Raw genomic sequence first — 16,143 nt, 5'->3', positions numbered from 1 at the left:
CAAGATCCTCACCAGAAGTTTTGCTATTCACTTTTTAAATCACTGTTTGAGAAGTTATTACCGTCATGTTTTCTGAAATCACTCATATTTTATTTGTGTTTTAGGATGAATTAAATGAGAAATAAATTGTCTCAAATTGTGTAAGAAAATGTGTCTTCTCTCATTTTAAATATTGAAAATGCAACCAAATAAACAGACATGTTTTTGTTTTTTTTTTGTCCGTCTTTGCTGCACAGCTGGTTAGTCAAGCATTTTGTTTTTAACACACAAACAGATAAGAATCTCACAAAACTTGCTTGCGTCTTTTTAAACTCATGTTGGAACTTGCGTAAAATACCGAAAGGAGGAACAACGCAAATAATTTTGCCAAACCTATTTAATTCCTGATTTTAAATTGGGCACAAACAGGTCTGAAAAGGTCCATAAAAGCTCTTGAGTACACCTCCTGTAATAAAATACACATAATAATCAGTCCGCACTTAGTAGAACCCATTTCATCTTTCAGATGTTCCCTGCTGGGCTGTTGGTGCTTGCTGTTGCAAACAGGGCAGAAAGTAATGGCAGATAATTATTTGTAGATAACTGCAGGCCTAACCTCAGCTGTCTCTGGCCCTAAATGGGAACAGCTACAGAGGTTTTAATGCCATCTACTGATGAATGCAAAGATGGAACCTAAGTGGTGTTTAAAAGGTTCACAGTAGAGTTTTTTTTTTTTTTTTTCCACTCACACTGGCACTGGAAGATCAGCAAATTGAGAAGCCGATGACTCATAACAGCTAACAAGCAATGTGGATGTCAGTTACTGACTTTTACCTTAGACTTCATCATATCTTCCTTTATATGCTAAACTACCACATATTACAGTCGAAGCTAGAATTGATGTCAGCTGCTTCTGCATACTTCTTTTTAAAGGAGATAAAGATCAAACCATTTATTTTAACCACAAGGAGCCCTTACCAGTAAGCAGTAAGGGCTCATCTGAGCACCACAGCTCTTAATGCACCGCTTCCTCAACCACCTCAAATAAGATGAATCACTGAGTCTAAATTGTTGCATTAATTCATGCATTCACACCTAAAACTGGATTAAGCATACGATAAATATTTTTTAATTTAAGATACAATTTTCCTTCTAAAATTTCTAGAGTCAAATTTTCAGATCTGACTAGAAACAGCAAGGCCATTCTTTATTTCGCCCAACAAATGTTACAATGAAAGCTCGAACCGTGGTCTGACTTTCATTATCTGTATTTTCTGTAAAATTATATTTATTTCGTAAAGTTAAACTACTCTGACATTCAAATAAGAAATTCCTGCTTTGAAGGAATATTAAATCCTTCAAAGAGGCCTGCAGGTAACAGGCCTGCTATTGTTTTGTAAATAAAGTTTACAAATATGAAGCTGAAGCATTAGCTGGTTATGCTATCAAGCTTTACTAACTTCAAAACCATAACAATGTTGATTTCTGCGTGTCTGTTTATTCATTCGCAGCTTAGTTGACCCTCTGTGGTTCATTGTCTTTGGTGATCAGCATACTGCTATGAGTTCTGACTAGTTTCAGATTGATGCAACAAAGCAATGTTGCTATCTGAACGTTGCTAACATTCAAACAACGTGTGTTTATTACTTCACTGCTGTCAATATAGACTTTATGGATCTTTTAAAATCCGTCTCAAAACATCAACATGCGTCACCAGTCCAGTGGTGTTACTCAGTATGGTTAGCATCAGAGCTTGTCAACATCCTTTGACTTTTTCTACTCTATTCTAGTCAGTTGTCTCACAAAGTTTCTCCAAGCAACTCCTTTGATTTCCAACTAAAGTTGTTCTTCCACAAACATTGTCTTTCTAGCTAATAGTATATAAAGTCTTCTGCTGTAGTTATTGTGCTCTTACTCTTAAAAACACATAAATCCCCAATTTCCTCACATAACCTTTTAAAACATGTTTTTAAAGCTTTGGTTCAGAAGCCCAATGGTAACAATGGGGAATAATGCCAGGTCCTGTAACGTCTCAAATTGCCCCTGGGCAACACAATGAACTGATCAAGATGATCAACGAGCCACCAGATCATTGGATTAAAAGCCTAGCAACGCACCTGATCCTTGGTCTTCCCTTCTCTTTCTCTTACGTGGGTGGTGACGATCCTCTCCGTCTCCTCTCTCAGTCTGGGGTAGGAGTTGAGCTGCAAGGAAACGCATCATGTAACTGCAGCATTTAACACAAGAATACAGGCATACACACACGCACGCACACTTACATTTAAGCTTTACCTTAGTAGGACTTACCAACAAGAATCAGAGAAAAACAGGAGTGAGAAGTGAAAATAAGTAGGAAACAAAGAAAAGAGTAAAAACATTGTCAAGTGACATTTCAGTGTCACACAAATGCAGGCAACCACAATCCAACACAAACACACCACAGACTGTAAAGACATGGAGGTTATTGGTGTTAGAGGTTATATACCAACAGTCAAAGATTACCTTAAATATGTTTAGTTAAGACACATTTAGTCTATGCCATACATTGGTAGCAAGACACCAAAAAGTACGAACTTTAGACATGCCAATACATGTTTAAACTCTCATCTGTGACTGGTGGTACTGGTTTGAATAAACAAATGATAGCAAAGACTGGACGATAGAGGAGGCAGAGGGAACCCAAAAGGCAGGGAGGAGGAAAGTTTGGCCAACTATGCATCATACAGCGTTTTTTACTGTGCCGTGCCCTCAATTGTCCACAAGATGGCAGTGATGCACTGTTACAAATGAAATGCTTTTGTCCAAGAAGCCACAGAGGGTGTGTTCTGGAAGTATCGTTCCTTTTAACCCCTCTTATCAGTTCAATTTCTTCCCAGTTCAGGTGATAGCAGAATGGCAGTCATTCTGCTGTGGGGGTCAACAAGCGTGCAACACAGAACCGAGTCGGTCGGCTCTTAAACAGCAAGGGCAAAAAGGAAGCAGCGTGGGAGTGGGGGTAAAAAAAATACATCTGAAAAGCTGATGCAGAGGTACAGAAATATGTACGCAATGAGTCGGATGGGGGACAATTTGCACAAAAATATTTATACTCTATGGTACTGCGAGATCAATAGAGAGGAAAAACGGGGCGATGCAGACTTTCAAAGCAATGATGAGCGGTGGATGAAAACTGGACTTTAATGGCCGTCATAAACACACACAAAAAAAAAATCTCTTCTCCCATCACGGCATTATAATGTGATATGCATCCCTGGTTACCTTATTGGCACACTTCATGATGAGAGCAGTGAGTTCAGTCACCACAAGATCCACACATTTGAGGCTGGGCTCTTTGAGTTTGCGGAGCTGCTTTTTGACAATCGTCTCGAATGCCAGGTCCGGGGTGAAGAGCCCCGTTCTGAAAGGTCACAGGGTTAGTTTGGCAATTTGTTGTGAAGGTGGTGGGAGGGGGTGGAAATAAAAAGAAAGAGGAATATTTGGAAAGACAGAGAGGAAGAAGACAGGATGCCATTTTCTAGTTGATTAGAAAGAACTCAAACAGTGGAGGACAAGCTGCAGGTTGTTCATATTCTCTTCCCCAACAATCCACTTCCTTCTAAACTTGGTCAGAGTGGTAAAGATAGACATTGCATTCTGCTGGTCACATGTACTGAGCTATGAGACCTGCAGCTTGTCCAGCAGAGACAGCAGAATCTCGGTCCTGGAAACACCTCTAATCCATCACAACACACCACCCGTCACAACACTCCACATCACGACAGAGCTGCCTGAACTCAGCTTTCAGGGCCGGGCTGGCAGAGGGCAAACTGCAACGGGATGTTCCTCAATTAAAGCATATAAACTAAATCTAGACACTACAGCTAATGTTCTGTGAGAGCATGCCCTCTGCTGCGCCCGTGGTTGTCCCTGCTCTGAGTCTTGGCTGGGTCGGGAGATGCTGGACTCTTGCAGTACCTTGTTGGTGCACTGCCTGACTGTGTTGATGAGCTCTTGAATGACCAGATCGATACATTTGAGACAGGGCGTTTTCAGCTTAACAATCTGCTTTTTCACGATGGCCTCAAACGCCAGGTCTGGAGTGAACAGCCCCGTTCTGAGGATGCACAGAGACAGAGGCACAGAGGCCGACACACATAACAGTTAACAGACATGTGGGCTGAAGCAAAAACAAAAATAAAATGTACAATGGAACAAAATGACAAAGCAGACAAACAGAGGATTGAAACAGTGACAACCTAAAATGGGGAGAAGATATGAAGTGCCAATGCAAGGCTAACAATGAATGTAGCACATAAGATGGCTCATAATACAAAACACAATAGAGACCAACATTACTTGAACACCTGATGAACTGAACACTCTAGTAGACACAAACCGAAAACGAGTGGGTGGCATTTCTGAGAGGCAGTCACCAAGAAACAGCAGAATGGAAAACATAATTCATAGAACAGCTGACAGTTTCTGAATACATCACATTCGGCTGGTACTGCTAGTCTGTAACACTTGGGTTTGAATTAAAGCTCTGACAAAAGAAGGACAACAGTATTCAGAGTCAAATATGTTTCAGAAGCGTTATCTTGGGAATTGTTGAAGTTGGACTGTACTTGCCTGACACCATGGACATTTTTGATTGCATGACTGATTTCCCTCCTCAGTTCCTTCTCATCAAATACAATCTGGAGAGCAAGTTAGACAATAAAGACTTTTAGCAAACCTTACAGTTAAAGTGTATTTGACAAGACACAAACTACTTAAAACTCTAAGAAGGAAATTAACGCCGGCGCTCTTAACCTTGACTAGCTCGAAGGGGAAACGTTCATGGAAGAGTCGGTTGATCCTGGCGCCACCTGACAGCTCGTTAGTGTCCACCTGGTCCCCAGATCCCTCGATGCATTTTTCAAAGTCCACACCAAACTGTTGGACCATCCTTTATATATAACACAAATGACAGGAGGTCTGACAATCATCTCTTTCTTTACGCGTTCGAGACAAGACAGCTTTCATTTAGAAGAGTTTGGATCTCTTTAAAGTCTAGCTATGATATTAGATTATGAAACTTTCCAATCCCTTCACATTTTTTTTATGTTCTGAAGCTCAAAGATGCCTCAATACGCAGCCTTAATGTGTCAACTGGTTACTAAATTTGCGTACTGGGAAAGTAAAACCCAAAAATCTTACTTTGGCATGTACAACTAAACACTTATGTGCCCTAGCTCTGGGTACTAAACGTTAATCATTAATTTGTATCTCTGCAGAGACATCAAAAGCTACACTCACTGCAACAACGCCTTTGTCTTGCGAGTCGGATCATCGGGACGGAAATTCTTGTACTCTTCCACCTCCTTCTCCAGAGACAGGAGTTGACTCTGCAGCTTACTGCGCAGCCCAGGCAGAGTGTCCCTGATGTGGTTGGTCAGTTGCTGCAAACCCATAGTCATGGTATTTTAGAAGGTGATGACAAGCAACGGCAAGGAGACCGTTTCAAAACAGAAACAGAATGACACAGACCTGGTTGAGAGCTTTTTGTAGATGCGGGGTGCCCATACGGTCTGCCATGTGTCGATAGGCGGGGTGGGACAGGAAGAACTTTCTCTCTGCGGCTAAAGCAGCGCGGATGTCTTTTTTACCGTCAATGTCTTTTTGACTCCGGTTGACCACACCGATGTAACCTGTACACACATTTCGAACAATTATACAGCGAGTCTACATATTTCATGTAAATATATGTCTGGGTGCCACACAACACTGACCTCTCCTTAATGGAAGCAGTTTATTTTCAAGAATATCCTTTGCGTCTGTGCCTTCATCCATGAGGTCCAGTTTTGTAATGACACCAATGGTGCGAAGACCTGAACATATTTATAAAGAGCCGCATGTTTTAGTCAAATACCTTTCGTCAAGCAAAGTCTACTGGAGCAAACAACTAACAGCCGGTGGTTTAAATGAGAGATACAAAGAATCAGACTGCTAAGTGTAATGCTATGTTGATGTTTCAGTGTTGAACTTCATAAAAACTACGTGCTTCACCTTGTGGGTCCACCTCTTTGGCGATCTTCAAAGCGTCTGAGTTAGCCAGGTCCATGTTAGCAGGGGTGACTGCCAGGATCAGACAGCTCTCCTTGGTGATAAACTGCATCAGCATGTCTCTGATTTGATGCTCGATGTCTGGGGGCTGATCTCCGACAGCAACCTTGGTCATACCCGGGAGGTCAATAAGAGTCAGGTTCAAAACTGTCACATGAGGGGAAGAAAAAACAAGAATATAACGTAAGTTTCCTTTTATTCTTGAAATTTACCATAACCTGACATGAAGTAAACGTTCATGTTTATTAATAAAGAATTTGCATAATAATTAGAACAATGTTATTACCATGTGGAGAGTAGACCCTCAAGTTAATAGGGATAGGAGAAATGCCTTTATTGGATCCTGTAATTCTATCTGTTTCCGCCTCAATTTCTGCCCGCACTTCATCAAAATCCACAAACTTCTTTCCTTTGCAGTGCAGGAATTCAGCATGTTCTGCACAGGAGAAGAGTGGGAATGAGTTTGCAAGAGGTAGGCAGAAAAATAAGGAGCAGGGAGTAAGACAGAGAAAGCAGTGAGGAGAATGAGAAAATTAAATTTGAGACATGAAAGTAGCAATAGGGTGCCTAGCTTGAGGCACAGTGACAGAGAGGCCATATGCAGGGCAGTGATGAAAGAAAATTGGGATTTTGTGTTGCCTGGGAAAGGCGTACTCACCTGCTATATTATTGACCAGCTGCAAAATGAGAGGTCTGCGAGTAACAATGCCTGATCCGCGAGGAAGAAAGTCCCTGAGCAAAAAAAAAAAAAGAGGCAGAAAAAATAAACAGCTGAAAGGTGCAGAACAAAAGCTCTAAAAATAAATACAAAGAAAACATGCTGGATTCAGCGCAGCAGGCACAAAAAACAACAAAAAACAAAAAGAAGAAAGGTCTAACTGACGAGCAATAACATTTAATTATTTATTATACTAGAGTCCAATTTGTATCATAGCCTTTGGTAATTTGATAAGAAAATGAAAATTCTTTATTCTCTACCTTGGTAAATGAAATGTGACTTTCATAATGTCATTAAAGCTTTAGAGATCAATGCATTTGCTGAATTCCCTTCTAAAATAAAGAAATTTTACCCAAACACAAATTCTGAAACATTTTACACAACTTTCTAATCATGTTCTAATTTTGATTACAACAATTTTTATTAAATAAGTAAACAAGGAGCCATCTTTCATACTATAAACTTAGCCTAGCTAATTCTAGGTGTAACATTTTACCCAAACTCAAAACTCAAATCTTTAAGTGATTCTCATAGGATATGCCAACTATCTGCTACAGCACAAAAACACAAATGTGAGATTAACTGGTTGTTTTAAATTCCCATCAGGAGTGAGTTTGGTCGCCCTGTGATGGACACAGTCAGGGTGTGTCCCACCTCTCACCCAATCACCACTGGAAACAGGCACCAGTCCACACAGATAAGTGGATGTACACAAAGGATGAATGTTGAAGAAAAAAATGAGTCAGAGGGAATAAACTGCAGCTCATGCAGTACTGATCATGATAAAAAGGTATTTTATTTTGTTTACCTAGACCTCTAATGTGCTATGCAGAGATAACTGTAAACAAACCGCAGACTGCAATGCAATCTAATGATGCAATCTAATGGCCTTTGACAACATTAATGTTAGCAGCTGAACAAAAAGCAAACGATCATCATCGTGCTTCAATTGTGTGGTTAGATACCCCTGCTTCAAAGGATGGATTCAAAGTTTTGTTATCGACAATGATTAAAGTAATGTTAACTTTTTAGTTGTAGTACGTGTGAAAGGGTCAAGTGACTGTTTTAAAGCCTTAACTGAGACTTCATGCTGATCTGGTCAAAAAGACTTTCAGTTATAAAATGCTGAGGATTTTATTGCAACACCATAACTTTAAGAGGTTTGCCTTTTAGCACCTACAGTTTCATGCTTGATCAGCGTTTACTCGTTGAAATATACAAGCGAGCAAATGTGGAGCAAAAATGACAAAGAATTACTGTACACACACTTTTACAAAGGACATTTACCTTGTTTTTATTTTTTTTCCTGAATATGATTACAATTTACTGATTATGCTGACACTGTTCTGGTTTAGTGTCACTAAAGTGCTTCATGAATATGAGAGCATGACTGACATGTTTATTTAAAACTACTTCTCAACACCTTTTTTTTGTATCAGTCAAATCAACAAAATAAGATGGTTTTGGTGACTTAATCTTTCAAGTTTTATTTTAGGAGTTAGAGAAGTAACAGTTTGTTTTCCGCTGTAGGGTGACAAAATATGCTTTAACATATTTTCCTCTGTTTCATATCCAAAAAAAAAAAGGTTTATTATTTAAATGCACCCACGTCCTAAATCCTTATTCGGTTTTATTTATATTTGATCTGATTTGAATTCTATTTAATCAACTCTAAATTCAAAAGAAAAGCCTAAAATAATTCAGCTAGGGTGAAACTAAGTGCAGACTGTCTCTTAGCAGTGGAACAACTTCTGTTTTTAGCTACAACTGTAAGAAGTGTGGCAACAGAGAGCGGTGCCCTGAAATAAGCAATTTAAATAATAGCACAATAACAAATAAGTTTAAAGTATAAATAACTGGATTATCAGAAAGATCATCACATGTCTTGATCATAAGGTTTAGCCATATGACCTTAATTTTTTTTTTTGTGACTTAAAATGATAAAGGTCTCAACACCTTTGACATTTTAAAAGGTGTTTTAAAATGACAAAGATGTAAAACCAATGTTTTACTTCTGTCGCAGCTTAGCAACAGTTACTTGGAACAAAGCAAATAAAATATATGACCTAAGTGAGAAGCCGCTCCCATGGTTTCTGACAGTGGCAGGGAGAGATGTGTCAATAAACCATACATGCGCGGCCCTCAGACCTGAGACGTGGTGTTGGCCTGTGATGATTACTCTTGGCCATTTTTTTTTTTTTTTGCAAAAGGCTAATTGCAAAATGCAGCCTGCAAAGCAGTGCACAAGACAATTGCTCAGTCACAAACTAACCACAACAAATGCTACAGGTGCAAGAATGAATCATTGAGTCGCAGGCAGGAAGAAAGAGTTCAGTCTGTTTGTTCTCCTTTCGCCATTTGCACAAAACACAGCTGACATGACAGGAATTATTGACTTTAAGCATATTAGCCATTAGCATAATCATACATATGTAATTCTAAAATCACCATAAATTGAGAGCAAAGCAAAACCAAAGAGAAATTATTTGTTTGTTTGCACAAACTTGCCAATAAATGCAATTGCAATTATGTTGTGAGAATTATTAATAGCAGAAAAAAGTTGCAATTTTTTTTTTACTGTTTATTTCCAGACTCTGCAAATTGTGAAACAAAAGCTTTTCCAGTAGTTCATATAGAGAAGCAGCTCTTCAGCTGCAGCTAAAACGTTGGTTCAGTTTTGCTTATTCAGCTCAAAGCAGAAAAAAGAAAAGTTGGTGATGCAATCAACCATTTTAGGTCAAACCATGGAAAAGGGATGTCTTACTTACTGTCTTTAATACTCATCCAAAAAAGCTCAGAGGAAGATTCTACTCACCACAGCTCTGGTTATACTGGCTTCTTCTCTGCCAAAGTAACTACTGCACTTTAAACTTAAGTGAACATTGGGGGCAAACAATCATCTTTGAAGAACTAGATCAAAACCAGTCTGAGCTACACCACCAACCAAAAAGCAAAGCACTGGTGAAGTAACTTAAACAGCAAACCAATACAGCTGAAACCTCAGCATCTTGTATGGAATAAAACTAAACCTTTCCAGTTGTAAGGTAGGAAATATTCAGTCAGCTACTCAAAATATTCAACCTAAGTAATACAGTTTGAGCTACTGAGGAAAAATATGTGAGCTCGTACATTTAAGAAACGTAAGGTTCTCTTAAAGTGATATCCTTCCTTATTTTTGGTATTGTGTATATAAATATTTAAATCAGAATTTATGTAAAAGAGGAAAAGTTTAGACTAACTTAAAGCAGCAAAATCAGAACCTCATAGTGCTCCCTGGTTTGCTTCCAATATTAATGAGATAGTAATATTTCAACAGTCAGGCATTTCTAGTATGCCTGACTGTTAGAGTCATATATTTGACTCTAACTGCCTATATTTTATATTTTTAGTGACTAAGATGCTAAAATTCACAAAAAGAGATGGAAACATCATGTAATGGTGAAGAAAGAAGAGTCAGGAAAATTGAGGATTGATCGGAATCGATATTCTCTTTGCAATGTTCAGCTTTAATACAAGTATTATAAACATCGCATAGGGTTCTAGTCTGATCCGATGTCGGATTACGTTTCTGTTTATTCAGCTTATTTTAATTTCTGGTTCCAACTGTCAGCTACTGATGATACCTATTCCTCCTCTCTGCCTCACAGTTCCTTCTGCTGCGGTAAGAAACATACATCTGGTGGAAATTACTCAATCCAGTCACTGAATGATTGTAGCAGGGCTCGGGATGGCACCAACCCACATGATTCTCTCTTTATTTTCCCAGCAGAGCCAGACCTACATAACTGAAGAGAATGAGGCAATGCTCACCCAGCCATCTGATTTCAGATTAGATACTATGTGTCTGCCACAAGGCAAGAGTTGCCATGGTATGCTCCCAGACTGTGGTCACACAGAGTAGAACCTTCTGGATGGTACCCAGAACAAAAACGCACTAGTCAGCAAAAAGCCACACGTCTGTGGTTTAGCGCTGGTGTTGTATCATGGACAAAGTGTGAAGCACGCAGACCGTTGTCTCCATGTTTGGCGGTACAAAACGCTCAGTTTGAGGCTTGTAAGCAAGCGAGAGAGAAGGAGACAAAGTATAAAATCAATTCCAGCCGAGGGAAAAAGACAAAGACGCTCAACTATCAGAATACTAAAAAGTTTCTGCTTACTGAGCACAACAGTGATCTCTCTAAAACCATTGGCGGCTCAGAAGAGAAGATTATTTCTAATTGTCTAAAGCCTTTAAGTATACTGACAATCAAGGTTACTTCAGTGTTTTTTTGTTGTTTTTTTAACAGTTAAACCTTCCAGGCTAAACAGGAACTTTGGGTGAAACTTTTATAATGTAAAAGTAAAGCTCCATACTTGTAAACACAAAAGGGAATTATTCTTGAAGTCGTTCTCTTGTGTCTTCGCAGTGGAAACGACACACACAGGCAGAAGTGAGCCACTCGGTTTTTATAGAGAGAATTGGATAAATGGCAGCGGCATAATAAAAAGAAGCAAGCGGTCAGGATTCTATTATTGATGGCCTTTAAATGATAGAGGAGGCTCAGCAGATTGTGTATCATTTCATCAATCATTTATAGTCAAGCTAAGAGCATCAGTCTGTGTGCCTCCCTCTAAGAAAGCAGAAATCAGAGGAGAGTAGGGCAGCCTCCCTAATCAGCTACAGCTCACAGCCGAAAGTTTCTTTATTTCAGCACACAGTGGCTCACAATGACACGCTTCCCAAAAGGACCACTGTGAGAAACTTTGAGGTTATACTAAATTCTCAAGAGGGCATGGTTGCACAGAAATTTGTTTGTGGTTTGATCAAGCTCTTTCAACAGGCCGTCAGAGTGGCAAAGAACACATAATCATGGCTACCCGCATTCCCACATCCTTCAGTGACTGTGAGAACCAAGAGGCAACCCCATGCACCCGAGCCTCCTCAGACACAACTAAAATCCAACTGCTTACTGGAAAATCCCTTCAATCACCATTTAGCTATCCCACAAGCTTCAGGGATGATAGCTTTCTGTTTTCAGCTGAGAGGAGGTTTGCTTTGCTAAACAGAGATGACATGATGGACACTTTTTAAGACAACTTTGATTTAAACTAGGCGCCTTTTTCTTAATTTTTGAAAAATTGGCTGATACTTGCACATGAAACCGGTCTTACTCCACAAAGGTCTGAAAATCTGTCACTGTCTGCTTTTGCTCTGCAGTGAGAGAGGATTGACTGACGGACCCGCCCAGAAGGTCACTGCACAGTCCTGAGGTGACAACAGTCACATCATCGTTGGCAACTTTGTTGCTAGATTTAGCAAGTTTTCAGTGTCCTCTGGCAGCGTCGGTTATAAAAGAAAAAAAATAATAATTGGTATCGGCAAGTCGGGCTTTTTAAAGATCGGTGAGCGACCAGAAAACTGCAATAGGTGCACCTCTAATTTTAAGAGTTAGGTTTTTAGTTAACAGGACAAAGCACCAAGGTTCAACTGCTGGATGGCTCACTCACATACAGCAGCCTACAGCTATACAAACAATTTACCTAAACGTATGCAAATTGTTTCAGGGTTTGTTTGCCATGGTTTACGTCACAAATCTGATAACTCTTTCCACCCAGACCAGTCCACAATGCCAGATATGATATCTGAATTACCAAGTGTGATGACTTCACAACACAAAAATGAATAATTTAAAATACAGCTAAGGGTGTGGGTTATTTGCATTGTGGCTGTGCCAGGAAGGTACCATTTCTAAGTTGAACTGCTATGTTAGTGCTACTGTTTTTTTTGTTTTTTTTTTATAAGTTTTTTGAAAAAGTCTCACTACTCAGAATTTCAAATATAATAAGACTGAAGAGGAAATAAACAATAGAAATATGTATTACTGCAAACTCTAAGGCAGAGAATGAGTTTCTATTACATGCTTTACTTAAGTTGTAATAATGAACACTGTGTTCCAACCAAGTCATATTCTAATCAAACATTTGTCTGTGTATCATAGTCAATGTGAACTTCGCAAGCAAACAAAATGTGCAACTACAGGATGAATTCAGCTGCTCAATAAAAAGAAATTATGCTATTTTTATTGGTTACTTAGTTATACCTGTGTTTTGTCTCTTCAGCTCATCATCATACATGGTGTTTATGTTGTTCTGGTTCACGACAAAACCAAACAAAAAAGCCAACTTCCCCTGCATGCTGACACGAAACTCCAAGTCCATCCACACTTCAGACCACTTCAACTTCTGAGAAAGTTTAAAAACCTGAATAACTCAGCTCATCAGACAGTTAAAGAGACGATTCTCTAAATAGAGCTAAATGGAGGAAGATAGTCTTAAAATTTGTGTTGAGAAAATAAATAAAAATCTAACCAGTATGTGTGGACAGACTAATATATTCAATGATATATCCATGTGAACTAGTGGCGGCATCCTTAATTAGGGCTGTGAACATGATTTGACTCTAAATAGCAACATCGGTGCAATGATAGGAAATAACTGTGAACAGCACAAAGACGTGATATCTGAAAATTAATGCTTCTCTTTTAACTGGAACAGCAGAAACACGGCAGTGAATATGTTACGCAAAACACCAAGTTTTGACAGGAAGTGGGCCTAAAACATCTAACAAAAATTAGTCTAATTGTGAGGATTCGACAAAACTGCAAATGTTGTGAACACAGATGTCAGTGTTTGGAACCAATCTAGAAAGCCTGGAAAACATTGGTCATTAAACTGACTTTACAACCTAAATTAGCTGTTTTTACTCCAAGCTACCCTCTGCTCCTCTAAGCAACAACATGTCTTCTAGATCGGAAAAAAAAGAGAATTACTAATTCAGCAGCCACATCAAAAGCTAGAGATCTAGGAACTGGTTATTTCCTTAAAATAGTGGCTGCAAAATGGCTAAAAGCCTCTTTATAAACAAATCAGACTTAAATGACTTCAGGAAGATGGATCACCAAGACTGGATGAAAAATGGGACTACTACTAGAAATTACAGCAAAGGAGTCTTCTGGTCAAACTGTCTTTTTTTTCTAATGAAATGAAATAAATCTGGGCAGCACCAAAAATGCTGGGGAAAGACATTTTCTGCTTGAAATGAGTACATCTGTAGGTCAGGACTGCTTCTAAATATACCAACTAAAAGTCAGCAAAAAGTTCAAGCTGGCGAGACAATAAGAGGAAGCATTTTCTCTGTCAAGATCAGACTAGTTGTTGTCTGTAATTCATGTCATGACATGCTATGTGTAAATTTCAATTGTAGAAAATAAATGGGGGCGTTTTTCCTCAGACAAAGATTTTAATCCTACCATGCACACAAAAAAACAATCTTTGTCAAAGTGTGAACTATAGATAAGCAGTAACAAAGTTATACACTACAGACGGACTAAAACCACTGCAAACAAGCTGCACTTGAAGCATCCAATTAAACAATAGCTTTTGGCATAAAAAACACCAACTCAACACATGACAAAGCTTTTATGTTATTGACTCCTCCTGGGCTCAAACACACCCTAACATCAACAGTGACTCATGAGCCTGCTTGTTGTCATGGTGATGTGGAGCACCACCCGAGTACTTACATATTGTAGTAAGGCTCCACCTTAAACAGATGGCTTCGATTTGTACAACTCACCTTGCCTGCTCTCAAAGTCACATGCGCACCACTGCCAGTGCACCACAGGTAGAGTATTAACTGAGTATTTGTGTTATGATGTTTGGTGCTGTGAAGTGCTCTTCACAGCACCAAAGGAGGAATAACAAATGGCATTTTAAATTGAATTGAACTGAACAATAACAACTCTAATCACTGCAGAGACAGCGGAAAGAAATCAAAAATGGAAATGACAGAAGGAATTAGGATAACGCATATTTTAAAAAGTCAGATCCCTCTGAAACGCAATTATCATGTACTGAGTGATGTTACATCAAGTCATTTGAATTAATGTGCATCAATTAGAAATACATTAATCTGCAAAGCTACCCTTGCCTAAGAGAAACATTCTGTTTCTAATGTGCTTTTATCCAACAGTCAGTGTGCATGTCATTTTACCACCCATGTGTTTTTTCTACAGTGCAGGATAGACGGTGCACTACTGTGAATGCGAGTGACACTGAATGGGGCTGAAACCTGCTAAACAAGTTCCTTTAAAACTACTTGTTTTGATTTTTTACCCTCACTGCCTGCTTATGGGGGAGAGGACAAAAGGATAAACTTGTTGGAAGATGAGAAAGCCAAGCCGCAGGGAAGCAATGTCACTTCAAGCCTCCAAACAACAAAGACAGGTCTTTCCCATTTCCTTCATTTCTAAACGCTAACCATAAACAAAATCAAAAGAGGAAGACTGTGTAGGAAGTTGTGTCCGCTACAGTTGTGGGGTAAAGGAGAAAAAATGTTGACATTTGAAAAAGAGTGACAGTAGACTTTAACTTTATGCTAAAAACTGTCGAGATAAAAATCAGCAGCCCAAAACAAGTTATGACATTATCGAGAAGTGTTCTCCTTCTGCACTTCCTAAAAAAAAAACACTGCACGGAAGAGCTTTTACAGTTAACAGATATTGCAACTATTGATTAATGTGTGAATAGTGTCAGAATTTCAGGGTGTGGCACTAAATATGCAAAGGGGACACAGGAAAACGATTCTGACAAACTGATTAGTGAGAAAGGCACGTTGTTGAAGCTACTTTACAAGAAAGGCTGGTTTCTTGTCATTACATTGAACATGTACTAGGAAGCGTAACTAGGTTAGTTTAGCTTTTTGATAAATATCTTGCCGAAATACTCCTAACACAAGCAAGCATGCATTTTTAGAATGTACCAACACAAACAAGAGGAAAGAGAAAAATCTTTGCAACAGATATCTAACCTAACCAACCATTCTCGCTTACCTGCCGACAAAATTTTCCAGTACAGAGCTTTTCCCTGCACTCTGTCCGCCTACCACAGCAATCTGAGGAAGGTCTAAATTGACACTCTGACCAATTGAACTGAAGGCGTCTTGTAGCTTGTTGATCAGGGGAATCAGGTCTTCCATGCCCCGGTTCCCCATGGCTTCGTTAGCTCAGAGAGCCCTTCAACACACCGCAGACCGGAGGCTAATGTTAGCTTAGCAGCGAGCTGCTCTCGGGTTACTCTGAAAGTGTTCAGCACCGCCGCTTCAAGCAGCTCGCTTCTTGTAATCTCACTTTGAAAACCGGTGCGCCTGTCTGACGAGGGTAATTCAGAGAAACATAACTTTGTATCCTTTAACGCGCATTAATTAGGACCTGGGCGAGACGAAACGGACGGAAAACTCGCAAAACAAAACTTCCTCTACACAAACGCTATCCGGTTTGAGGACATGACGTCAGATCGAAACCGGTGAGAATAGATCCACCTAC

General features: G+C 39.3%; 1 protein-coding gene across 8 annotated transcripts in view; it reads right to left on the bottom strand.

The window, feature by feature from the left end:
* Positions 1-16,073, bottom strand: part of dnm2a (dynamin 2a) — a 30,605-nt gene extending 14,532 nt beyond the window's left edge. For 2 of the 8 annotated variants that reach the window (XM_016660794.1, XM_016660796.1), the window contains exons 1-11: positions 15,652-16,072; positions 6,722-6,795; positions 6,350-6,499; positions 6,007-6,210; positions 5,730-5,828; positions 5,488-5,648; positions 5,257-5,399; positions 4,771-4,906; positions 4,588-4,655; positions 3,934-4,072; positions 2,097-2,183 (exon numbers count right to left, since the gene is read on the bottom strand). In XM_016660794.1, the coding sequence (XP_016516280.1) occupies positions 2,097-2,183; positions 3,934-4,072; positions 4,588-4,655; positions 4,771-4,906; positions 5,257-5,399; positions 5,488-5,648; positions 5,730-5,828; positions 6,007-6,210; positions 6,350-6,499; positions 6,722-6,795; positions 15,652-15,812 (1,422 nt within the window). In that variant the 5' untranslated portion in view covers positions 15,813-16,072. Of the gene's footprint in view, positions 1-2,096; positions 2,184-3,237; positions 3,377-3,933; positions 4,073-4,587; positions 4,656-4,770; positions 4,907-5,256; positions 5,400-5,487; positions 5,649-5,729; positions 5,829-6,006; positions 6,211-6,349; positions 6,500-6,721; positions 6,796-15,651 lie in introns of all 8 variants that reach the window. The other 6 variants (XM_007572300.2, XM_007572302.2, XM_007572298.2 and 3 more) reach the window with 4 other exon arrangements.
* Between the last annotated feature and the right edge of the window lie 70 nt (positions 16,074-16,143).

This window comes from Poecilia formosa, unplaced genomic scaffold, assembly GCF_000485575.1.
Source record: "Poecilia formosa unplaced genomic scaffold, Poecilia_formosa-5.1.2 Scaffold298, whole genome shotgun sequence".
Taxonomy (NCBI): domain Eukaryota; kingdom Metazoa; phylum Chordata; class Actinopteri; order Cyprinodontiformes; family Poeciliidae; genus Poecilia; species Poecilia formosa.
The sequence above is the reverse complement of the archived record's forward strand: the minus strand, read 5'-3'. Positions and strand labels throughout refer to the sequence as shown.